General features: G+C 55.6%; 3 protein-coding genes across 17 annotated transcripts in view; 1 reads left to right on the forward strand and 2 right to left on the reverse strand.

The window, feature by feature from the left end:
* Nucleotides 1-13,790, forward strand: part of NUMA1 (nuclear mitotic apparatus protein 1) — a 68,068-nt gene extending 54,278 nt beyond the window's left edge. For 9 of the 10 annotated variants that reach the window (XM_019744301.2, XM_019744307.2, XM_019744302.2 and 6 more), the window contains 14 exons: nucleotides 751-870; nucleotides 1,023-4,421; nucleotides 4,893-4,934; nucleotides 6,346-6,414; nucleotides 7,751-7,861; nucleotides 7,937-8,155; nucleotides 8,244-8,401; nucleotides 9,531-9,777; nucleotides 10,604-10,832; nucleotides 11,460-11,596; nucleotides 11,923-12,096; nucleotides 12,336-12,452; nucleotides 12,545-12,766; nucleotides 13,106-13,790. In XM_019744301.2, coding sequence (XP_019599860.2) covers nucleotides 751-870; nucleotides 1,023-4,421; nucleotides 4,893-4,934; nucleotides 6,346-6,414; nucleotides 7,751-7,861; nucleotides 7,937-8,155; nucleotides 8,244-8,401; nucleotides 9,531-9,777; nucleotides 10,604-10,832; nucleotides 11,460-11,596; nucleotides 11,923-12,096; nucleotides 12,336-12,452; nucleotides 12,545-12,766; nucleotides 13,106-13,117 — 5,256 coding nt within the window. In that variant the 3' untranslated portion in view covers nucleotides 13,118-13,790. The remainder of the gene's footprint in view (nucleotides 1-750; nucleotides 871-1,022; nucleotides 4,422-4,892; nucleotides 4,935-6,345; nucleotides 6,415-7,750; nucleotides 7,862-7,936; nucleotides 8,156-8,243; nucleotides 8,402-9,530; nucleotides 9,778-10,603; nucleotides 10,833-11,459; nucleotides 11,597-11,922; nucleotides 12,097-12,335; nucleotides 12,453-12,544; nucleotides 12,767-13,105) is intronic. The other variant, XM_019744309.2, reaches the window with a different exon arrangement.
* Nucleotides 13,791-16,091: 2,301 nt separating this feature from the next.
* Nucleotides 16,092-21,938, reverse strand: IL18BP (interleukin 18 binding protein). Of its 5 annotated transcripts, none has more exons than XM_074335837.1 (6): nucleotides 19,546-21,938; nucleotides 19,164-19,342; nucleotides 18,366-18,446; nucleotides 17,783-17,989; nucleotides 17,022-17,145; nucleotides 16,092-16,944 (listed from the first exon to the last, which is right to left on the reverse strand). In XM_074335837.1, exons 1-6 carry the CDS (start codon nucleotides 19,629-19,631, stop codon nucleotides 16,797-16,799), a joined length of 825 nt encoding a protein of 274 aa, XP_074191938.1. In that variant the 5' UTR covers nucleotides 19,632-21,938; the 3' UTR covers nucleotides 16,092-16,796. The 5 variants fall into 5 exon arrangements, with proteins under 5 accessions (XP_074191938.1, XP_074191939.1, XP_074191941.1 ...); XM_074335838.1 differs by having other exon boundaries at nucleotides 17,022-17,111; nucleotides 19,546-20,689; XM_074335840.1 differs by having other exon boundaries at nucleotides 19,164-19,350; nucleotides 19,546-20,689.
* RNF121 (ring finger protein 121) overlaps nucleotides 20,837-24,114 on the reverse strand; it is a 74,311-nt gene continuing 71,033 nt past the window's right edge. For both annotated transcript variants that reach the window (XM_019744313.2, XM_074335832.1), the window contains 2 exons: nucleotides 23,645-23,746; nucleotides 20,837-22,078 (listed from right to left, as the gene is read on the reverse strand). In XM_019744313.2, coding sequence (XP_019599872.1) covers nucleotides 21,958-22,078; nucleotides 23,645-23,746 — 223 coding nt within the window. In that variant the 3' untranslated portion in view covers nucleotides 20,837-21,957. The remainder of the gene's footprint in view (nucleotides 22,079-23,644; nucleotides 23,747-24,114) is intronic.

Below are 24,114 nucleotides of genomic sequence, written 5' to 3' on the forward strand. Positions count from 1 at the left end.
GATCTTGGACAAGTTACTTGATCTGTTTCTCTCTAAGCATGCTTTCCTGAAAACGGGAAAAAGAATGAGTAGCTGCCTCATCAGCCATTGTAAGATGATAATATGTAGAAAGCACTTAACACATTATGGGGTGCAAAGTAAGCGCTCAGTGAATTAGGTGCTATTATTATCGATGCTGTTATTAGGAACTCAGTTCTGCCACTTACTAACTTTGAAGCCGTGGGGCAAGGAACTTAACACCTGACCTTCGGCTTCTTGCACTGTACGAGGGGGATAGCAATAGCAACCTCACCAATCTGTTACATGGATTAGAAATGAGAAATTCAGTGCCTGCCCCATTGTAGGTGTTCAGTGAACAATGTGGGGGAAGGGCAGTGCTGTGTCTGCTGCTCCTGCTGCCCAGAGAGGCAGGGGCTGGTTTTAAGCTGGGTGGGTGTTTGGATAATCTGGAAGCCAGGACTTTTCTGGGAAAGGGTATATACAGTAAGGAAATTTGAAGTAAACTCCTCAGCCTTGGAGAAGAAATTAGCAGGTCACAAGACTGAATTCAACCCTGGACTAGGGCTAGAAAGTCAGGTCCCTCATGGTCCCGGGTCCATGGTTTCTGAGACTTGTTTCTGGGTCAGGGCAAAAGGAGATCTTGGTAACAAGGTGATAGGGTCCCATGATTTGCTGGTGTTCACAAGTGCTTGTGGGGTCATCTGATGCCTGTTCCAGCTCTGTTCACCTGGGGCTCTTGTTTACTCCCAGAAATGCCTTGAAGAGAAGAATGAAATCCTGCAGGGAAAACTTTCACAGCTGGAAGAGCATTTGGCCCGGCTGCGGGAGAGCCCACCCCAGAAGGGCGAGGTGCTGGGTGACGTCCTGCAGGTAGGAAGCCAGGAGCAGCCGAGGGACCTGCGTGCAGGGGCTGGTGTGGGCCCACGTGCAGCACGTTCAGGTTCCTGGCAATCCTCAGTTCCCAGAGGGGCCGTAGTGACTGAAGAGTCATGCTGATCCCATTTGTTTCTTTATCTCACCAGCTGGAAACCCTGAAGCAAGAGGCAGCCACTCTTGCTGCAGACAACACCCAGCTCCAAGCCAGGATGGAGGCGTTGGAGGCTGAGCGGAACCAGCGGGAAGCCAAGCTGCTTGCTGAGCGAGGCCACTTTGAAGAAGAAAAGCAGCAGCTGGCTGACCTGATTGCCAAGTTGCAGAGCTCGCTGTCCAACGTTAGCCAGGCCAAGGAAGAGCTGGAGCAGGCTTCCCAGGAGCAAGCGGCCCAGTTGTCTGCCCAGGTGGCCACGCTGACCTCTGAAGTCACCACCCTCAATGCCACTCTCCAGCAGCAGGATCAAGAACTGGATGGCCTGAAGCAGCAGGCCAAAACGGAGCAGGCCCAGCTAGCACAGCTCCTCCAGCAGCAGGAACAGGCGTCTCAGGACCTCCGCCACCAGGTGGAGCAGCTGAGCAGCAGCCTGAAGCAGAAGGAGCAGCAGTTGGAAGAGGCCATCAAGGAGCAGGAAGCTACTAGGCGAGACCACGCCCAGCAACTGGCCACTGCTTCTGAGGAGCGGGAGGCCTCCTTAAAGGAGAGAGATTCGGTCCTCCAGCAGCTGGAGGCATTGGAGAAAGAGAAGGCTACCAAGCTAGAGGTCCTGCAGCAGCAGCTTCAGGCTGCTAATGAAGCCCGAGATAGTGCCCAGGCCTCAGTGACACAGGCCCAGCGGGAGAAGGCAGAGCTGAGCCAAAAGGTGGAGGAACTCCATGCCTGCGTTGAGGCAGCCCGCCGGGAGCAGTGTGAGAGCCAGGCGCAGGTGGCAGAGCTAAAGACTCAGCTGAGGTCTGAGCAGCAAAAAGCAACCGAGAGAGAAAGGGTGGCCCAGGAAAAGGGCCAGCTCCAGGAGCAGGTCCGGGCCCTGGAAGAATCCTTGAAGGTGACCAAGGGCAGCGTCGAGGAGGAGAAGCGCAGGGCTGCCGGCGCGCTGGAAGAGCAGCAATGTTGTATCTCCAAGCTCGAGGCAGAGACCCGGAGCCTGATGGAGCAGCATAAGCAGGATCGGAAGGAGCTGGAGGAAGAGAAGGCTGGGCGCAAGGGGCTGGAGGCCCGAGTCCAGCAGCTCGGGGAGGCCCATCAGGCTGAGATGGAAGCCCTGCGGCGGGAGCTGGCAGAGGCCATCGCCTCCCGGCGTGAGGCTGAGAGTGAGTGTGGGCAGCTTGCCAAGGAGGTGGCCACCTGGCGTGAGCGATACGAAGATAGCCAGCAAGAAGAGGCCCAATATGGTGCCATGTTCCAGGAACAGCTGATGACCCTGAAGGAGGAATGTGAGAAGGCCCGTCAGGAGCTGCAGGAGGCAAAGGAGAAAGTGGCAGGGATAGAGGCCCACAGTGAGCTCCAGATAGGCCGGCAGCAGAGTGAGCTGGCCCAGCTCCATGCCAGCCTGGCCAGAGCCCACCAGCAGGTCCAGGAGAAGGAGGTCAGGGCCCAGAAGCTTGCAGATGACCTCTCCACTCTGCAGGAGAAGATGGCTGCCACCAGCAAGGAGGTGGCCCGCCTGGAGGCCTTGGTGCGCAAGGCAGGTGAGCAGCAGGAAACCACCTCCCGGGAGCTACTCAAGGAGCCCCCGAGGGCAGGAGACAGAGAGTCCGAGTGGCTGGAAGAGCAGCAGGGACGTCAGTTCTGCAGCACGCAGGCTGCACTGCAGGCCATGGAGCGTGAGGCAGAGCAAATGGGCAGTGAGCTGGAGCGGCTGCGGGCCGCGCTGATGGAGAGCCAGGGACAGCAGCAGGAGGAGCGTGGGCAGCAGGAGCGGGAGGTGGCACGGCTGACCCAGGAGCGGGGCCGAGCCCAAGCCGACCTTGCGCTGGAGAAGGCCTCCAAGGCAGAGCTTGAGATGCGGCTGCAGAATGCCCTCAATGAGCAGCGTGTGGAGTTTGCTGCCGTGCAAGAGGCACTGGCCCATGCCCTGATGGAAAAGGAAGGGAAGGACCAGGAGCTGGCCAAGCTTCGTGAGCAGGAGGCAGCCCAGAAAACAGAGCTGGGGGAGCTTCAGCAAACCGTGGAACAACTGAAGAAACAGCTGGCCAAGAAAGAGGAGGAACGCCAGAAGTCCCTAGGGACGGCCAGTGGAGAGGATGCTTCCGGGTCAGGAGCTCCATCTGAGTCCACTGGAAAGACTGAGCGGAGAGGCTCTGAGCTGGAGGCTCTGCGGGCACAGGTGAGCGAGCTGGAGCAGCAGTGCCGTGAGCATCAGGAGAAGGCCTCCAGCCTGGAGCGCAGCCGGGAAGCTGAGCGCGCCTCCCAGACGGAGCGGGCCGCTGCTCTGGAGACTTTGCGGGGCCAGTTAGAGGAGAAGACCCAGGAGCTGGGGCGCAGTCAGGACACCTTAGCCTCAGTGCAAAGGGAGCTGGCCACCCTCCATGCCAAGGCCCAAGACCATAGCAAGGCTGAGGATGAGTGGAAGGCCCAGGTGGCCCGGGGCCAGCAGGAGGCTGAGAGAAAAAACAGTCTCATCAGCAGCTTGGAGGAAGAAGTGTCCATCCTGAACCGCCAGGTCCTGGAGAAGGAGGGTGAGAGCAAGGAGTTGAAGCGGCTGGTTATAGCTGAGTCGGAGAAGAGCCAAAAACTGGAGGAGAGGCTGCGCCTGCTCCAGGCAGAGACAGCCAACAACAGCGCCAGAGCTGCCGAACGAAGCTCTGCTCTGCGGCAGGAGGTCCAGACTCTCCGGGAGGAGGCGGAAAAGCAGCGGGTAGCTTCAGAGAGCCTGCGGCAGGAGCTGGCCTCGCAGGCAGAGCGAGCGGAGGAGCTGGGCCAAGAATTAAAGGCATGGCAGGAGAAGTTCTTCCAGAAGGAGCAAGCCCTCTCTGCCCTGCAGCTCGAACACACCAGCACCCAAGCCCTGGTGAGTGAGCTGCTGCCCGCTAAACACCTGTGCCAGCAGCTGCAGGCCGAGCAGGCGGCTGCTGAGAAGCACCATCGTGAGGAACTGGAGCAAAGCAAGCAGGCAGCGGGTGGGCTGCGGGCAGAGCTGATGCGGGCCCAGAGGGAGCTTGGGGAGCTTATGCCCCTACGGCAGAAGGTGGCAGAGCTAGAGCGAGCAGCCCAGCAGCTGCGGGCAGAGAAGGCCAGCTACGCAGAGCAGCTGAGCATGCTGAAGAAGGCTCACGGCCTGTTGGCAGAGGAGAACCGGGGGCTGGGCGAGAGGGCCAACCTCGGCCGGCAGTTTCTGGAAGTCGAGCTGGACCAGGCCCGGGAGAAATATGACCAGGAGCTGGCAACTGTGCGTGCTGACGCTGAGGCCCGTCTGACTGAGGTGCGGCGGGAATCACAGAGCACTGCCCGGGAGCTGGAGGTGATGACTGCCAAGTATGAGGGTGCCAAGGTGAAGGTTCTAGAGGAGAGACAGCGGTTCCAGGAAGAGAGGCAGAAACTCACTGCCCAGGTAGGGTGCCCAGCTCAACCATCCCTGCAAAGGTTGGACCCGAGAGAGAAGGGACTGTTCCCTTTGTATTCCAGGGCCTCTGGCTCCCACATTATGACAGTGTCTTGTCTCTCTCACTCCCTGGGTGGCAGAGGAAGAGAGGTGGCTGGTAGAATTCAAGTTTGTTGCCCCCTATTGTCCTAAAGAAAATATCAGTAGCCTCCCCTTCCCTGAAGGCTTCGTTCCTGGAGAGTCCAACCATGAGGGCCGTCAGCCCGTTGTGGAGGCACATTGTGAGATGCGCCTGCAGTGGACGTCCCAAGAGGCATGGGGACCTAGGATGAGCCCAATGGGCATTTTAAAAATTACTAGAAGTCTAGTTCCTTGGGGGGCGGGAGTATCAGAGGCTCAGTGAGGTCAGCCTGGCAGCAGAACCTGTGCCCGTGCGGCCTCCATCTCATTCTCTCTCCATTGCTCCTCCCCTATGCACAGGTGGAACAGCTAGAGGTATTTCAGAGAGAGCAAACTAAGCAGGTAATGCCTGGGGTCCTTGCTAAATGCTGGCTGCTTAAGCGGTGACCAGTCTCGGTGCATGACCCCGGCTGCAGCTTGCCTCCGCCAGCTCCTGTTGTGAACTGTTTGTGCAGGGGGCAGGGTCAAGCGGTGGAACCCAGGCGCAGGCTGCCCCGGAGTGCGGTGTGCTGGGCCCCCTCAGGCCTCATCCCACACGTCCCAGGTCGGCCTCTCCACCCTTCTGCACTTTCTCTCATCTGCCTGGCAGGGACAAGGGTGGGGCAGGCTTCATCTGTCCCTTAGCTGAACCAGTGACACAGTCCTTGGGGTTTCCAGACCTCCACATCTTGTTCCGAGTTTGGGTCCTCAGCAAAGAGCACTAGCAGGATGACATGGGCCGTATTTTACGCAGCCCCTTCTTTCCTGCAGAGGCCATAAAGTGATAAGCAAAGCCGTCCTCACAGGTCAGGGAGGGCTGTGAGCTCGGGGTGCTGGGCCTTCACCCCGAGTGTGGAACACAGACGTCTGGGAGCAGGAGGCCCAGGTCTAGAGGAACAGGGGGGCCTCCTGCAGACAGGAGCGGCTTGGGCTGCTGCCGCGCTCTCATCTCTCTGTGCGGCCCTAGACGACAAGGCTCTCGGGCCGGGATTTAGCGAGAGCACCCTTCCTCTGCCAGCCCTTACCTGTCACCTCACCTTCCTTTCCCATCACCTTCTCTGAGGAGCCCAGAATGATGGGGACTGTCAAGACGAATACAAACAGTTAGCAATGGAGCCCTTGCCTCTCGCCTTTGCTGAACATGCTTGAGCTCCTGGAATGCCTGGAGGAGCAAGGCACGCTTGTGGCTGTGATGCCCCCCCCCCCCCCACTCCCCTCGCCTTCCTCTGTGGAAGGGGCTGGATGTGGACGTGTCCTGCCCTGCTCTGTCTCCCAGCAGTCTGACTCCCCGTGCTAACCACACTGCCAGCGCCAGCCCTAACAGTCTGTGGGTCCTGGGACGAGGTCTGATCACCGGTGGGCTTTTGCTTGGGGAGTTTCTGGGAGGGGAGGAGGAGGAGGCATTGGGATTGAATGAGGACGTCTGCTCGAGTCCAGGCGAGGCCCCTGCTCCCGTCTCCAACCCAGGGAGGTTGGGGCGGGGAATGGTGGCAGCAGTAGGTGATGGGGTGGTGGCAGCCCCCCAGTCAGTTCTCGAATGTGGCAGCTGCAGGCCTCTGTCACTGGGGTGGAGATGAGCATGGGTGTGTTGGGTGCCTCACTCAGGTACTGCCAACCAAACTGGGAAGCAAATTTCCCTAATTGGAGGCCAGAGAAAGGACCCATTTCTTTTTCTAGGAATACTGGGGACGGGTCTGGGGAAACCCCTTAATCTGCCTGGACATCCAGGGGAAGGTCTCCTGAGTCATGTCTTCTTTTCCGTCCCCTCCCCCAGGTAGAAGAACTGAGTAAGAAGCTAGCTGACCATGACCAAGCCAGCAAGGTGCAGCAGCAGAAGCTGAAGGTGGGATGGATCGATGGGGGAGGGGCTGCTGTGGGTGTGGGGAGCGGAGGGGCACCCTGGGGGCCTGTGGCTCAGGAGCCCGGTGCACGTGCCTCTGGGAGCTCTGAAGGGAAGACTGGAGTGGCTTCCATCCCTCAGACCTTTGCTGTCCATTATAGTAGCTTCTAGCCATGTGTGGTTATTGAAATCTAAATTACAGTGCACTTCAGAATTCAGTGCCTCAGTCACACTCGCCACCTGCCCCCGCCCAGTAACTGTGAGGCTGGCAGCTCCCATATTGGACAGGCAGATGCAGGATTTTGCCATCACTGCAGAAAGTTCTGTTGGATGGTGCTGGTCTAGACAGTTTAGCCTTAAGGAGAGTGTCAATGACATGCAATATTATAATGCAACTTAATATTCTTAATGCTTTTAACAGTGTCACCTTTGGTTTAATACTTGCTTTTTTGCAGTCTGGGCTTCCCAGGTTTTAGTCAGGGGCAAAGGAATTGGGCAGCAGTGGCCCTAGGACTTGCTAAAGCCCCGTTGGGTGACAGGAGCTGGGAGCTGAGCCTCGTTTCCCCAGCTCCTTTCCTTTCCATGCATTCCAGACCGGGTCACTCGTGATTATGTGATAAGCACATGCTTGTTAAACTCCTTTTGGGGGCCTTCCTGGCACTGGGAGATGTAGGAAAGGGGGAGCCAGACGATCCTGTCCAGTATCTACTACAGACTAAGCACTTGCTGGCATTGCAAGTGGACTGAGTCAGACACAGGCCCTGTTCCCAAGGTGCCGGGTCTGGAGAAGAGGCAGTGTCGGCGTCATGAACCCACACGGGCTTTGGGGCTGAGGTGGACCAAGGTTCAGATCTTCCACTGTTGACTTAAGACCCTGGTCAATCTGCTGAACTCTCTGAGCCCGATTTCTTCATCTCTGCAATGGAAATAGTTACTTCCCAGAGTGGCTGTTGGGAGAAATTAGTTCACGTGTCCTGAGAGCTCCATCCTCGGCAGCAGGCGTTGCTTCCCTCCCTGGGGAGACTGACTGTCCTCACGGAAAGAGAACGAGACAGTTTGTGCCTGGTCTCAAAGAAGGCCCAGCGAGGGCTGCTGGGACTCTGCCAGAAATGGCACGAGCTGGCCGGGGAAGGCGCCTGCAGACGGGGTGCCTTGGCAGGGATTTCAGTAGGCTGGAGTGGTTGGGGGTCGGGGGGGCAGGTAAAATGATTTTCCTGTTTCCTGAGAGAATATGCAGGACTTGGAAAACACCATGAAGCCCAGGAAGCTAGGGCAAGCCAGTGCATTTGGGTGGGGCAGCCGGACCAGCCGCCCCCTCAGCCTCCCTCATGCTTTCCAGGCACAGGGAGGTGAGAGCCAGCAAGAGGCCCAACGCCTCCAGGCCCAGGTGAATGAGCTGCAGGCCCAGTTGCGCCAGAAGGAGCAGGCGGCTGAGCACTATAAGCTGCAGGTGAGGGGCCCAGCCCTGGCCCACTCTGCCCTCCTCCTTGCCCTCGCCCACTGCCACCCACCCGTCTGCCCACAGGTGGAGAAAGCCAAGACTCATTACGATGCCAAGAAGCAGCAGAATCAGGAGCTGCAGGAGCAGCTGCGGGGCCTGGAGCAGCTGCAGAAGGAGAACAGGGAGCTGAGGGCCGAGGCCGAGCGGCTGGGCCGCGAGCTGCAGCAGGCCGGGCTGAAGACCAAGGAGACGGAACACACCTGCCGCCACCTCACTGCCCAGGTGCGCAGCCTGGAGGCACAGGTGAGTCTGTGGCTGCACAGAGTCCCTCACCCGTCATGATGGACCCTGCCCTTGGCTTCTCTTCACTGTCTGGCCCTCTGCTCCCCAGGTTGCACACGCCGACCAGCAGCTTCGAGACCTGGGCAAGTTCCAAGTGGCGACGGATGCCTTAAAGAGTCGGGAGCCCCAGGCTAAGCCGCAGCTCGACTTGAGTATTGACAGCCTGGATCTGAGCTGTGAGGAGGGGACCCCACTCACTGTCACCAGGTCAGGAGGCACCCTTCTTCCTGACCTGGTGTCCACTGAGAGCCTGCTGGTTTTCAGGCTGTGTCCTGGGCACTGGGGTTGAGATAAATCAGATGTGGCCCCTTTGTCTCTGGAAGCTTATTCTCAGAGGAAAGAAAATATTCCAGGTGTTACTCCAGATGTGTCTGTATAGGGTATCGTGGGTCAAAAGAAACAAGTGGTCAGGAAAGGCTTCATGGGGCGTCCCTTCTGTTCTGAGTCTTGGAAGAAGCCGTAGGTGTGTGTGCCCAGTGACAGAGGACAGCAGAGCAAAGGCCGGGAAAGAGCCTGGCTGGGCTGCAAAGTGAGGTTGGCAGGGCTGCCTGGATTCCCCGGTGAAGAAGGCTGGCATTTCCCCTTGATCTTAAAGGCATTAAGGACATGGGAAGGGTTTGAAATGGAGTCCACGATCAGATTTAATGCATCTTAGAAAGCTTATCCTCATATCCAGTGTAGAAGCTGAGACTGGAAACATTTACTAAACAAACTGTGCCAGACAGTTATAAACACTTGAAAAATATTAAATGAATTAACAGATGAAACGGGCTTAGCGGGTCACTTGCCCAGGGTCCCACAATGGCAGAGCTTGGGTCCTTGCTTGTCACTGCTCTGGTGCCCCTGATGCCATTGTCCGTCTAGGTGAGAGGACATGAGGCAGACAAACCAGGAAGGACGAGTGGAGTGGGGTGTGGTTAGGAGACTTGCCGAGTGGGTTTGGCAGGAGAGGGAAGGTGCTCCATTGGCTCAGATAGGAGCTGCAGGAGGCGGAACAGCCAGCTCCGCTTAATTTGGGACATGTTCATGGTGGAGTAGCTGCAAGTGTGCAGGGCGATGTCTGTGGCAGTGGATACATGGGTCTGGGCTAGGCACAGAGAGGTCTGGGAGTTGCCAGTATTGGAGTTCAGAGGGAGCAGATGGGCTCACCAGGGACGGAGAGGACTGGAGGCAGGGCCCAGGTCAAGGGCTCTCCTTGGCACCTCTGAAAAGGCAGAGAATGGAGTGTTCGACCTGGTCTATGTGTAGTAAATGTAGGAATTGGTCACTCTGGAGCAAAGGGACAAAGTACCTTCTAGCCCTAAGAATGGTACCTCAGCAGGTTTCTTTTCTATAGTAAGCTGCCTCGTACCCAGCCCGATGGCACCAGCATTCCTGGAGAGCCAGCCTCGCCCATCTCCCAGCGCCTGCCCCCCAAGGTAGAATCCCTGGAGAGTCTCTACTTCACCCCCATCCCAGCTCGGGGGCAGGCCCCCCTGGAGAGCAGCCTGGACTCCCTGGGGGACGTCTTCCTGGACTCAGGCCGGAAGACCCGTTCTGCACGTCGGCGTACTACGCAAATCATCAACATCACCATGACCAAGGTCAGGCTGCAGGCCCGTAACGCTCACGTCCTCTCAGGGCCGTCCTTCCACTGGGGCCTCGAAACAGCCTCCAGGAGCAGGCAGGGCTGGCCGGTCCGTATCTCACAGATGAGAAGGCTGAGGTTCTGAGAAGGATCTTAGGCCTTTTGTAGAAAGGGGCAGGGCTGGCATTGGATGCCCGTGCACTGACTGTAAGCTGGCGTCCTCTCCGTGTGTAGCACTGACCCTGTGCGGCCCAGTCTGTTTCCCAGCACACTCCCCGGGAAGCTGAGAGGCACCGTGGCCACCCAGGGGGCTGCCTGCCAGCTCTGGCCCTCTTTCCCATCACCAAGGTTAGGGAGGGGAGAGGTGCCTTTGGTGCAGCGGGGGTACCTCTGTGCGGGGTGCCCTCTGCTACCAAGCTCGGGGAAGTTCTAAGATGATCAGGGCCCTGGCAAGTGTGGGCTGAGGGACATGGGGCTGTGGGATGAGCCAGACAAGCTCAAGAGACATGGGTTCAGCCCCAGCTCTCCCACTTCCTAGTTGTGTGACCTTTGGACCCTTTGGTCACTTCCTTTCTTTGCACCTCACTTCTAGAATGGTTGATAACACTGCCTCCCCTCCCTCAAATCATTGTCAACAGACTCAGTGGGAAAATGGGTAACGTCTTGGTAACATAAGCTCAGCACCTTGTGTGGGATTCTGGCAACAAGGTCCATTTCTTGCCGATGTCCAGCTAGGGGCCCTACAAAGCAGCCGGAACACGTGTAGCCATGCCCTGGGATCTGCGGGTTTCAGGAAGGGGAATGGTGGCTGCTCCACCCAGCACATTCCTCCTCTTTTCCAGAAGCCAGACGTGGAGGAGCCAGACAGCGCCAACTCGTCCTTCTACAGCACACAGTCTGCCCTCGCGTCCCAGGCGGGCCCCACAGCCACCTCCTCGACCCACTCTCTCGCCCGCCTGGGCTCTCCCGACGATGGCAACTCAGCTCTGCTCAGCCTGCCTGGCTACCGGCCCACCACTCGCAGCTCTGCTCGCCGTTCCCAGGCCAGGGTGTCCAGCGGGGCCCCTGCAGGTGAGGGGACTGTCCTAACCCTAACACCACCTAAAGGTTACACTAGAAGCAGATCCCAGCGCAGGGAAAGGACGAGCTTTTATAAACCCCAAGCAAGTTCCTGGTAGCTTTGCCTGTCCAGCAAGGGCTGTGCCGGGCAGTCAGGCTATTAGTCTCCGCAGGGTGAACTGGAAATGCTCACACAAGGGGCCTGGGAATCCAGCACGACAGTGACACTCAGAGGCTGGCGGGGGTCCTCTGTGTTCCTCAGGGGGTGAGGGGCTGCCAGAGGGCCAGGCCAGCCAGTGTTCTGTCCTGATTCTTAGAGGCTCTTGCTCTCAGGGTCCTGGCTACCAGTTCCTGGCCCCTTGGTGTCACAGCCACTGCCTGTGACCTCTTGGCCTCCCCAGGGAGAGTGCAGTGAGCCAGCTGCCATGGTAGAAATGGTCTGTGAGCCCCTCCTGTTTCTGCAGCTCTGAGCAGAGCAGGACCCCGGGCTACTAGGCTTGGAGCCCGTGGGGTAGGTGAACAGGAGTGGTGGCAGCAATAGCTGGCGAGATGGCAGGGCCAGTGGGCGACCTGCAGCCTCCCCCTATTCCTTCTGTTCAGCCCCACTTGATCCAACTCCTGTCCCCGTCTCTCCCCCAGGAAGGAACAGCTTCTACATGGGCACTTGCCAGGATGAGCCTGAGCAACTGGACGACTGGAACCGCATTGCAGAGTTGCAGCAGCGGAATCGAGTCTGCCCCCCGCACCTGAAGACCTGCTATCCCCTGGAGTCCAGGGTGAGCTCTGGGGTTATAGGACCTGCCCACAGTGGCTCACCTGTTCTTCCCTTGGCATTCCATCCCAGTGCCACCTGCTGACCCAGCCCAAGTACTGGTGCCCTGGGTCTCTGCTTCCAGTGGAACAGTTGGCAGGGAGGGAGAGCAGGGGCGAAGTCACTGGGTGGACAGGAGCTCGGAGACATCTGCTTGGGCCTGCTCTTCTGTGGCCGTCTTGCAGGTGCAGGGAGCGGGGGAGGCCTGTGACAGGAGGGCTCGAGCCTGTGGCAGTCCTGCTCCATCTCCAAACAGCTTGGGTCCACTGACCACTTCTTCTACCCACGCAGCCTTCCTTGAGCCTGGCTACCATCACAGATGAGGAGATGAAAACTGGTGACCCCAAAGAGACCCTGCGCAGAGCCAGCATGCAGCCAACCCAGATAGCTGAGGGTGCTGGCATCACCACCCGGCAGCGCAAACGTGTCTCCTTAGAGCCCCACCAGGGCCCTGGCACCCCTGAGGTGGGTGACACTGGCTCCTGTTTTGTTCTGTCTAGCGGACTGCCCACGTCAGGCCCAGCTCACCCAAGTTTCAAGTTTGAAGAGTGGATTAAAGGGGAGGCGACTGGCTCTGGAGGGGTTGGGGGTGGTGCTGCTGGTTGGATAAGTTGACTTGCAAGGGCTACTGAGCTCTCGAGACCCTCGGCTTTGGATGTGAAGTCTTCTTGCCGCTATTGACCTAATTGGCCTCTTCCCCATAGTCTAAGAAGCCTACCAGCTGTTTCCCACGCCCCATGACACCCCGGGATCGACATGAGGGGCGCAGACAGAGCACCACGGAGGCCCAGAAGAAAGCAGCTCCAGCTGTTGGTAAACAGGTTAGTCGGGGGCAGAAGGGGGGGCACCAGAGCCGCAGGGTGGCCTGGGAGGGCAGCGGTGGAGTGCCCAGTCTGACGGCCCCTCCCCACAGGCTGACCGCCGCCAGTCCATGGCCTTCAGCATCCTCAACACGCCCAAGAAGCTTGGGAATAGCCTTCTGCGGAGGGGGGCCGCAAAGAAAGCCCTGCCCAAGGGCTCCCCCAACACCCGCAGTGGAATGCGCCGCTCTCCTCGCATCGCCACCACCACAGCCAGCGCTGCCACTGCTGCTGCCATCGCTGCGGCCACTGCCACCCCTCGGGCCAAGGGCAAGGTGGAAGCACTGAGAGGGAAGGGGGCAGGTGGGAGCATGGGCACCCCCAGACCCGTGTGAGGCAGGCTCCAGGGCAGGGCTGAGCTAGGTGCTAGACGGTGGGGCTAAGAGCAGGTGTCCCCGTACGGAGGAGACACACAACTCCATTCCTACTGACAGCACCCCAGCTGCTTACACACAGCCAGCAGCTGGTAACCTGAAGGTAGATGTGTCTAAGGCCACACCCTCAGGGGACCTAATTGGGGTGTGCAATGGCAGGAAGAGGTCTTCCCGAGCCAGCTGGTGCAGGCTGGCATCACAGGTCCCATCCAGCCAAGTGACTGTCTCTCTCTCTTTCAGGCGAAGCACTAAAGGGCCAGTACCGGTGAGTGGCCCCACCTGTGTCCCCAATGCTGACCTTGCCTGGTCCTTCTCCTGTCCCTCTCAGTGCCTTCCTTCAGCTCCCAGGCCAACAGTGGCCAAACCCCTAGAGACAGTGATGCCTGCCCACACCTTGGCCTGGTATCTGGACCTTCACCAGGGGAAGAGAAGTTCCTGAGTTGGCCTGGAGCCTGGGCAGTCTGGGTCCTCTCTACCTTGCCTCCTGATGTTTTCACAGAGCAGTCACTTGTCTATCACAAGCAGATTTGAGGCTGGCTTTGGGTGGCTGGGTCCTGGGCCCAGCCAGTTCTCTCAGCCTCTGGATCTAGAAGGGACCATTGAAGGAGCAGGCCCTGGTTCCTGCTGCTCCTGGTGGCTGGGCCTAGCAGGGGCCCTAGCTCTTCAAGTCCAGGCCTGGGCGTTGACCTAGTGGGAGTACCCCCACCCCCACCCCGTGCTCCCATCCGCCCACGGGCACAGTTGCCCAGAGGATGCTTTTCCAGGACAGACGGCCCGAGTGAGGGCAGCCTTTCAGCGGCAGCTCATCCCCCACGTTCCCCAGACTTGTGCTGGGGTGGGATTTGGAGTTCTGGGAAGGTTTTTAAGGGCCAGGGTCTTTTCTAAATGTTATTACTTGTAAATAAAGTCTATTTTTCTCCCTTGACTACTGAGCTACCTTCATCTATGTGTGAAAAGGGAACTCAGGGCTCTTTAGAGCATACCTTTGTTCCTGCCTAGATCTCCTACCTTCTTTCAAGTCCCTTCTCCTGGCCTTTCTGTGGCCATAGGATCTTCTCACATTCCATTTCTGGCCTCTGCTCAAGGAGCATTATGGGCTGTCCCATTTTTGAGGGCCTGTGTCCTCCGAATCTAGTTTTGCTATAGCTTCTGAGTGGCAGTCCCTCCTGGACCAGGCCAAGTTCTGTGAACCGAAGGATGGCCTAAATGAGGTATCAGCATGCCTCCATTGAAAAATCACTATGAATGCCCATTGTGGGCCCTTCTGATCCACAGAGCTGTGACTCAGAAGCAGCCTCTGCCCCCATCCCTTCCCATTGAGGAAAACAAACCCACGCTATAGCTTAGAGAGACATTGCCGGTTCACTTCCAGACAACTGCAATGAGCCGTGAAGTTTTTGGTTTCCCAGTGCGCATAAAAGTTGTTTATACAGTACTGTAGTATATTAAGTGTACGATAGCATTATGTCTAAAACAACGTACATACCTTCATGAAAAAATAATATTACTGAAAAATGCCAACCATCATCTGAGCCTTTACCAAGTCGTAATCGTTTTGCTGGCGGAGGGTCTTGCCTTGATGTTGGTGGCTGCTGACTGATCAGGGTGGTGGTTGCTGAAGGTTGGGGTGGCTGTGGCAGTTTCCTAAAATGAAGTTGGCCACATTGATTCTCCTCTCACAAATGATCTCTCTACAGCACGCAATGATGTCTGACAGCATTTTACCCACAGTAGAACTTCTTTAAAATTGGAGTCAATCCTCTCAAACCCTGTCGCTGCTTTATGAACTAAGTTTATGTAATATCCTAAAGCTCTTGTTATTTCAACAATCTTCACAGCATCCACCAGGAGTAGATTCCATCTCAAGAAACCACTTTGCTCATCTATAAGAAGCAAGTCCTCATCCATTAAAGTTTCATGAGATTCAGCAATTCAGTCACATCTTCAGGCTCCACTTCTAATTCTAGTTCTAGTCCTATTGCCACCACATCTGTGGTTACTTCCTCTACTGAAGTCTTGAACCCCTCTAAGTCATCCATGAGGGTTGGAAACCTTCCAAACCCGTTAGTGGTGATATTTTGACCTCTTTCCATGAATCACGAATGTTCTTAATGGCACCTCCTTTCCAGAGGGTTTTAATTTACTTTGCCAGAGCCATCAGAGGAATCACTCTATGGCAGCTATAAAATGTGTTTCTTAACCAGTAAGACTTGAAAGTTGAAATTACTCCTGATCCAAGGGTTGCAAAATGGATATAGTGTTAGCAGGCATGAAAACAATCTTGTACATCTTCATTAGAGCTTTTCGGTGACCAGGTACTTGTCAATAAGCAATAATATTTTGAATCTTTTTCCCCCTGAGCAATAGTTCCCAACAATGGCCTAAAAATACTCAGTGAATCATGTTGTAAACAGATGTGCTGGCATCCAGCTTTTGTTCCATTTATAGAGCATAGGCAGAGTAGATTTAGCATACTTCTTAAGGGCCCTAGGATTTTCAGAATGATAACACTAGGCCCTAAGAAGACAGCCAGCCTGTCCTGTGAAGCATTAAAGCCACTGACGTCTCTATGAGAATCCTGGACAGCACCTCCCAATAGAAGGCTATTTCATCTACATTGAAAATCTGTTGTTTACTGTAGCCACCTTCGTTAATTATCTTAGTTCTTCTGGAGAACTTGCTGCAGCTTGTTCCCCAGCACTTGCTGCTTCACACCTTGCATTTTTATGTTTTTCTTTAAATCTCAAGAACCAACCTCTGCTAGCTTCACACTTTTCTTCTGCAGCTTCCTCACCTCTCAGCCTTCATAGAACTGAAGCGAGTTACGGCCTTGCTCTGGATCAGGCTTTGGCTTAAGGGAATGTGATGGCTGGTTTTGTCTTCTATCCAGACCACTGAAATTTCTTCCATGTCAGCAATAAGGCTGTTTCGTTTTCTTGTCATTTGTGTGTTCACTGGGGTAGCACTTTTAATTTCCTTTTCCTTTGCATTCACTACTCGACTGTTTTGGCGCTCGAGGCGTACCTTGCGGCCTATCTTGGCTTTGGACACGCCTTCCTCACGAAGCAGAATCATTTCTAGCTTTTGATTTAAAGTGAGAGACACTTTAAAGTGAAAGTCCTTTCACTAGAACACTTAGAGGCCACTGTAGGGTTATTAATTGGCCTAGTTTCAATATTGTCGAATAGAGAGGAGAGGGAGAGAAATGGAGACTGGTTGGTCCATGGAGCAGTCAGAACACACATTTATCGATTAAGTTCACCATCTTATATGGGCACGGTTCATGGCACCCCAAAACAATTACAATAGTAACATCAAAGATCACAGATCACCGTAACAAATACAATAATGAGGAAAGTTTGAAATATTACGAGAATTACCAAAATGTGACAAAGAGACATGAAGTAAGCAAATGCTGTTGGGAAATGGCACTGATGGACTAACTTGATGCAGGGTTGCCCCCACCTACAGTTTGTGAAAAAAGAAAGGACTATCTGTGAAGTGCAGTAAAACACGGTATGCCTCGTACAAACAACATTAGGTGGGAGGCAGAATGTGGCCTGAGCTGAAAGCCAAGACTGAAATGAAGAGGTGGCGTTCCTCCAGGCGTCAGAATTCTCCCGTCAGGATGGGGAGGCAGAGGGGACCCTCTGGAGGGCTCCCTGAGTAGGGGATATGGCTGTCCTCAGCCCAGCCTGGGGAAAGTGAAGGCAGACACGGCCCAGGGCCAAAGGGGGAGGGACATCTCGTCAGTTCCCCTAGGCCATGCCACCGCTGCCTGAGCCCTGAGCTCTGTTTAGTTTCCACTCAGGCTTGGGGACTTGGAGGAATGGTGCTCATTAGCTGGAGGCTGCCCTGGGAGGAGCCTACCCTTTCCTCCCCACATTGCAGCAGAGCTCCTCCGGTCCCTAGAAACCTTCCCTTGGGTTCGTCACAGCTGGGCTAGGACAACGTGATGCAAGACAGTGTACTCAGGATCCGCAAAAACACAGGAGAAGTTGGTGCTGCGCAGGGCAGGGCTCAGCTCCTCCAGCACCAAGGCTCTCCACAGCTGGGTGCTGGCGCCCCTGCGCTCCCGCCTGCAGCAGAGAAGGAAAGGCCATGAGACCCCCGCAGTAGGAGGCCACCCCTGCCGCCTCACCACCTCGCCCCTCACCTGGTGCTGCCCTCCCGCAGCCGGCCTGGGAGGTGCTCGATGAAGGAACCATTGCCCAGCCAGTAGAGGATGCTGAAGTGGGGGAAGCGGCTGCAGGCGGTACAGGACAAGGTCAGCGTTCCATCTAGGGACACATGCAGCCGTCAGCCCTTCTGTAGAGCAGACCCTTCCCACTGCCATTCTGAGGCACCCTGCCCAGCTCCTTAGTGCCTGTGACCCAGGAGCCGGGAGTGCTGCTGGGCTCTCCACCCAGGTGGGAAAGTCTTAAAGGGGAAGTACGGCTGTCTACCAGGGAGGCCCATGCTGAGCAAGAGGAATTTGGGGAGAGATCCTTGGTTCAGGTGACGACTCCTGAGCTTGTTTCTTCAGGATGACCTGATCTGGTGCCCAGCTTTGGTGACTCTACGAGTCCCAGCCAAGGAGGCAGCACCAGCAGGCCACTGCCCCCCAGGGGGGCCACTGGGACGAGGGGCTGGGCCATAGGGCACACTGCAGCCAAGGCTCTGGGCATCCTCTGGCCATTCCTCATGTCTGAATTCTCTCCATCCCATTTGATAGGGAGCGTCTTGGGAGCTGGGCCTGCACCCACACTCATGATGCTGGGTGCTCAGCCAAGGTGCCCTGGTCGTGGTGAGCTACATGGCAGAAGGGGGGGGGGGCGCACGTATGTTCAGGAGTCAACCCTACCCTTGGACCCTATGTGCCCACGCCCTCCTTCCGACACTGTGCCCTCCTGGGCTCCCATCAGAATTGCTCCTTACTTAATCGGATTTTCACTTCTGGCCAGGTCACCTCCAATGCTGGGCACTGCTTAACTGTTGGGAGCGTCGGGGGCCGGGAGGAGTAGAGATCCTTTGTAGTCCCAGCCGAGGCAGTGGCAACTGTGGTGACCTGAGGTGTAGGTACGGCTCTGGCCAAATGGAAGACGAAGTGGGCACACAGGAACAGGACCCACAAAGGCCTGGGGTCTGAGGAAGGACAGTCACAGAGATCAGCGGCTGTTGGTCGGCTTGGGAACGCTCAGCACCCGGCCTGGGTATTGGCTAGAGAGGGCATTGCTACCCGGGCATAGCTCTGGCCCAGAAACTCCTGGGCTCTGCTCAGGGAATCAGAAGACCAGATAGACCCTTAGCCCCCGCCTCTTGGCCCTTTTTGAATGGAGCACAAGGAGACTTCGGAATGAGCCAGAAGCACAGCACCTGTAGGGAGGCTGAAAGCAACACCATACAGTGGGGTGGAATCTTCTGGGGGCTAAGGCGCAGGGCATCCACACCGCTCCATTCTGTTCAGACCCCACCCCCCCTTCTCCCCCCTCCCCCTGCCTTGCACAGTCCCAGGTCCCACCTGGTGTCCAGTTCTGTCTCATGGTCATGATGTCTGTGTCAGGAGCTGGCGTGCGTGGCTCTATATATGCGACAACTTCCTCTTTGGGGAGGCGGAGGAGGAGAACAGTGAGTAAACTACTTCACTCTCATAGGCCACATGCCCCTTCCCATAGACTTCACAACCTCTCCCCTAGGTCTGAACAGTCAGTGGACTGCGAGGCATTGCTCTTTGTTCTGTTGCTCCTGCCCATCTGTCCCAATTGAAAACTCCTAGTTTAAAAAAAAAAACACAGAAAAAACAAAACCCCTCAAAACTCATCCAGCAGCGAATAAAGCTCTTCAGCACTTAGAAAAAAAGCTGCAGGATCATTTATGGGCAGTCTTTTCCCACCCTGAGCTCTTATTACCAACAATATGCCAGTTATTAGTCCAACCTAACCCTTTCATTGTAGGAATGGAGAAACTGAGGCCCAAAGAGGGGCCAGGGACTTGCCTAGTCACAAAGGGAGACAAAGCTCTTCACTGCCATAACCGGTCTGGGAAGGGCAGGGTAGAGTGAGTCCTGGGAAAGCACGGTCCCCTCACCCTATTTCACTCTCACTTTTATTCTAACCAAGGAATCCAAAGCAAGACGCTAGGCCACTAACATAGGCACACACGTTATAGCCGTCTGGGCACAGTTCTCAAGGTTCCTGAACACTGTGTGGCTCTTCTTGAGCCAAAGTTTACAGTGGCCAGGAAGCATCCTGCTATATCCCACACGCCCCTCCTCACAGCAGGTATCAGATTGTGGTCTTTAATCTACCCTTCTCCTCACCTTTCCAGGGTGTTGTGAATGAACGAGTCTCTCCCAGATCAATTCTTCCATCCCAGCAAAGGGTCAGGACTTCAGTGCCCACCTCTGCTCTTCGGAGCCTGGCCTTTGCTTCTATACGGGCAGGTCTGCTTGCTCTTCCACAACCACACTGACATCCCAGGGGACAACTGTCCCAGGCACTGTGGACCTCAAGTTGTTGGATCACGTTGACCATTTCATGTTCAATGTTACACCAGCCCATTCACATCCTAGTCTTTCTGGGCCCCCAAAACCAAGCCAACCCCTATCCATCACCACCACGAGCCCTTCTCACTACTCTCATCCCAGGCCCTGGGCCACAGCTACACGTCTAGCTTCACCAGGAAGTCCAAATTCCCCCTACCTGGATCCCAAGAAGCCTGAAGAGCCCTGGTTTTCAGAATCCCTTCTCGGAGCTCCACGGCTCAGTTCAGCTGTGTCTGGCCCCATATGAGCCACACTACAGGAACTGCGCTGAGAGTACTTTCTGGCATTGTCTGCAGGAAACTCTCAGAGCCAACCTTGGAACACGAGCTGGAACGCTGGTCCTAAAAGGAGGTGTGGGCACTTCCCAGGGAAGAGAGGGAGTAACCCAGCACTGGCTCCAGCAACGGAGCTATATAAAAACAGCAGTCGGGTCGCTGATGGGACAAGTGGAGCTAGGGGTGTGGCAAGGCCAGGACCATGGTGCAGCAAGTGAGGCACCTGGGATGCAAAACTGAAGGAGGCCTCAATGCCAGGGTCATGGAAGCAGAAAGAGCAGGACGGGGATCCAATGCATGCGTTTATCACGTGTGAAGGACAAGCCCTGATGTCTGAAGTTTGTGGTTTTGTGATTAGGAAGAGGAGAGAGCTGGGAAGGCCAGGGCGTGCAACGGGGTTTACAGGATGTGTCAGAACCCACGTGCTGCAATCCCGAGGTGTGTGTGTGTGTGTAAAAACCAGACTCATATTCCTCATTTAGTCACAAGAGACAAAATCACATCTTTTCCAGGGCTCTACTTGACATTTTCCGCCCCTACCTCCTGAGCTCCTAGGCTGCAGGACACAGGGAAACTTCCTTAGTCATTCCTGCAGTTAGGTCAGGAGGCAAGGCCGTCTGGAGCCCTGAGAGATACAGTCCTTTGGGGGCCGTGGGGGATGGGAGGGAGAGGAGACAGGATTCTACCTGAGTGTCACAAAGAGCAAAGTTGGGCCACTGGGAGGTCATAGGACTCAGGATTGGTGAAATATGACAAGAGAGCCTTGGACAGCCTGGTCTCAGCTTGTCACATGAGCCTAGTGTGGGGGTTGGGGGGACAAAAATGAAAAGATGATCCCTGGAACCTTCAACTAGTCCCCATTCCACTCTGAGGATGGGCCTGAGCAGTGTGGGACCATGGGAAGCCACGGCTGGGTAAGAGTCAAAGCTGAAAATGGCCCATGAGAAGGGGTGGGGCAGGACACTGGCCTCAGGCGGTGAGGACAGTCCCCCAGGGATGCCCCAGGGCCCCATCTGCCAGGTCAGGAGCCCAGCATTCCACCATCTCTAGGGATGCTGAGCAGGGCCAATCACCCAGGGCCCCAGCTCTCAAATGGGAGTGGCAAAAGTTAGCCATGGCAGGCACCTCCAGGGACCCAGGGAAGGAGGTGGGAAGAAGAAAAGCAAGATGATGTTCAGCTTTCCAACCCAGCTCATGGAGCTTTATTCAGAACGGAGTGACAAGGTCCAGCTTGGTTCTTGCTGCCCTTGAAGGGGCAGGCCCAGCTGGGCCATATTCCCTAGGAGCCCAGTGCAGAAAGGCCATGTTTGCCCTCCTACTTCCTTCAAAACTCCTAGGACCAGGGCTGAGGCCTCCCTCCCCTGGGCCTCCCCCTCCCCCACCCGCCAGGCCCAGGCAGGATCCACGAACCCACGAGGCTTACTGACGTATGGACATTCCCTGGGCTGGGAATCCCATGCCAGCTTCAGGGAAACACCGATAATGGAGCAGTCTCCCATCTGTCGCAGGGACTGCGCCGATACACACAGATTCACGTATACAGCTTCACTGGGGCTTTCAGGGAAGGAAGTGACGGGGCCTTTGGCACGTCACCACTTCCAGGCTCACAGGGCCCTAATCACTGCTGCTGGCAGCGTTCCTGGGGCCAGTCACCCAGGCTCCTGCTGCTTCTGGCTGCCCCCAAACAAATCCTCAGTGCGATCTGAGGTCCCAAGGCTTCCCTTGCTGGAAAAGCCACAGGGTTCCACTTCCCTGAACCAGCCCACGGCTCCTGGATAGGGGAAGACAGAGTCAGACAAAATATCCCGTGTCCCAGACGGGAGGCAGGACACCACTCACTCCTCAGTGCCCATCTGTGGTGCCAGTCGAGTGCTTCAGCTCGTCCACACTGAGTGCACCAGGCATGCGCCCCACAGAGGGAGGAAACAGGAGGGCGTGGGGCTGAGGCCCCCAGCCAGGGGTGAGAAGGCTCCTTTAAACCAAAAAAGGTTGTGGCTCTGCTCCTGCCCTGCTCAAGCAGGGAGGGCGAAGCCTGGAGGAGTTGGGGCAATTCCTATGCTCCACAATAAAAAAGGTTTTTAAATATATTCATCAAAATAGTTTTCTTTTAAAAAGCCCCCACTGCTGACAGCCCCACTGGCTAGCTCGCCATCATATCCCTCCCCACCCGGACACAGCCGGAGGGGTCCTGAGTGGCCCAAGTGCCCCTTTGAGTCTTTCCCACCCAGGAGGTCTTGAAGGGCAGGAAGGAGAGTGCCCTGAGGTCCAAGGTGGGTGGATGCTCTTCTGCCCAACTACTCCAGGCCCAGGATGTAGTTGATGCCTTGTACCAGGCCAATGATGACAGGCTGCCAGGCTACCAAGTATCGAAGCCAGTCCAGCAGTTGCCCGTACATGACGTGAGGCCTCTCCCAGCTGGCAGTATGTTAACGAAAAGAGGCTGTGTTAGAGCTGCGAAGGCTGGTCCAGGGGATAGGCCACAAGGTTTGCCCACGTCCTCCCAAGAACTGCCCACGCTTTCCAGCTACTCCACAGAATCAGCCTACAAGGAAAGGCAGTTGCTTTCTAGAAAGCCTCATCCAGTCTTCCCATGTTGGAATAAAGGGCTAAAGAGAATGGGGGAATGAAAACAGAGGGGACCAGTGAAGAAGACAGGGGTAGAGGGGTAAAACTAAGTTCTCCATGAATAGCATGCGCAGAGGGCCTCCCATGTACCTCCTTCTCTAAGACGGGGCTCCAGTGTGGGAGAGAACAACCGGAGACTGCCGTAAACATATCTGTGACAATGGCTATAGGGAAGCTGGGAGTGAAATAAGGTAACCCCAAAGGTTCTTGTAATGTCCAGTATGAAAGGTTTTCAGGTCAAGGAAGAGGTTGAGGCTAGGGACAGAGGCAGAAGGGAACAAGAGGCTAGTCACAGGATAACCCCTGGCAGAGGCGCTAATGAATCCCGAGCTGGGGCACTAAGCACCAGGCCCTACGGCGACCAAGCGGCTCCGGAGATGAGTTCCTTTCCTTTCGCTTTACAGCTACGTGCTGGGCAAGACATCTGGAGAAGGAGCCTGGGATTCCAGCTCTGGGGAAAGCACAGCTTGAACCTCCTGAGACTGAGGGGGAACCTCTCCAAAGGCAGCAGAAAAAGCAGCCTGGCCCAGTCCCTGAGAACTAACAGAAGCCCGAAGCATCAGCGTGACCACTGAGTTACTTAACTGTTCCTAAACTCGTCCCTGGAAGAACAAGCAAGAAATCTTAAAAGGGTTAATCTCCAGGGGACAGGGAACCCTGGCACAGAGAGAAAGCTGGGAGGAGGAAGGAGGATGCTATAAAATGAGGATAATACTACCCACGTCATAAAGCTGCGAGAGAATCAAATGAGATTAATATGAATAAAGCACTTAACACAGTGCCAAGAACACAGTAAGCAAGCAGGAAGTGGTAGCTGCTACAACCGTGTTTCCCTGAAAATAAGATCAGATCTTATATTAATTTTTGCTCCATTAGGGCTTATTTTCAGGGGATGTCTTATTTTTTTCATGTACAACAATCTACATTTATTCAGATACAGTCATGTCATCTTCTTCTAAAACATCGTCATAATGTACTAAATGCATCCGTCTGGCTGACAATCTTAACTGGGGCTTATTTTTGGAGTAGGTATTATTTTCGGGGAAACACAATACTACCAATTTACACTTAAGAGATCTATTAGGTTGGTGCAAAAGTAATTGCGATTTTTGCAATTGTTTCTAACCTTCTAAACCGCAGTTACTTTTGCACCAACCTAGCAGAACTATGATGAGAAGCTGAGCTGCTAGTCCTGCCCCATGTTCCATCCCCGACTTTCCTGGACCTGAGGCCACAGAGAATGGTGAGCATGTACCAGGCTGGGGTCAGGAGGGAGGGCCCAGGAGGACCTAAATGCAGGTTCACAATGGCAGTGCTTTCTTCCCTGCCCACTCCCAACAAGAACCCAAAGGATACGGGTTGCTGAACATCCTCTTGAGGTCTACCTTCTCTTTGCAGTAGGGACACGTCTGCTTCTTTCCCACAATGCACCAGCCGCGGATGCAGAACTCGTGGAATCTGAGAGCCACTGGTCAAGGGAAATGGTGGGCAGCCAGGGTGGCACGCCAGCTCTGTGCCAGTCTTCAAGATGCCCATGCACTAGCTCTGGAGAAAGGCTCAAAGCCTGGCTTCACCTCTTATCAGCTGCATAATCTTGGGCAAGTCCCTTCTCTCTGAACCAGTTTCCTCAGTTGTGAAGTGAGACTAATGAGCTCTACCTTACAGGGCTATTATGGGGACAAATGGGGATAATATAATATATGACACAGAATGGAAGCTAAGTACATATCACAAGTGCTATTCACGGGGATTTGCTTCTGAAACTGAGGGGCCCGGTTAGAGGATGCTCTTCCCCTGTCCCCCATCTAATCTTGGGGGGCTAGTGC

This window comes from Rhinolophus sinicus, linkage group LG06 (assembly GCF_036562045.2).
Source record: "Rhinolophus sinicus isolate RSC01 linkage group LG06, ASM3656204v1, whole genome shotgun sequence".
NCBI classification, from domain to species: Eukaryota; Metazoa; Chordata; class Mammalia; order Chiroptera; family Rhinolophidae; genus Rhinolophus; species Rhinolophus sinicus.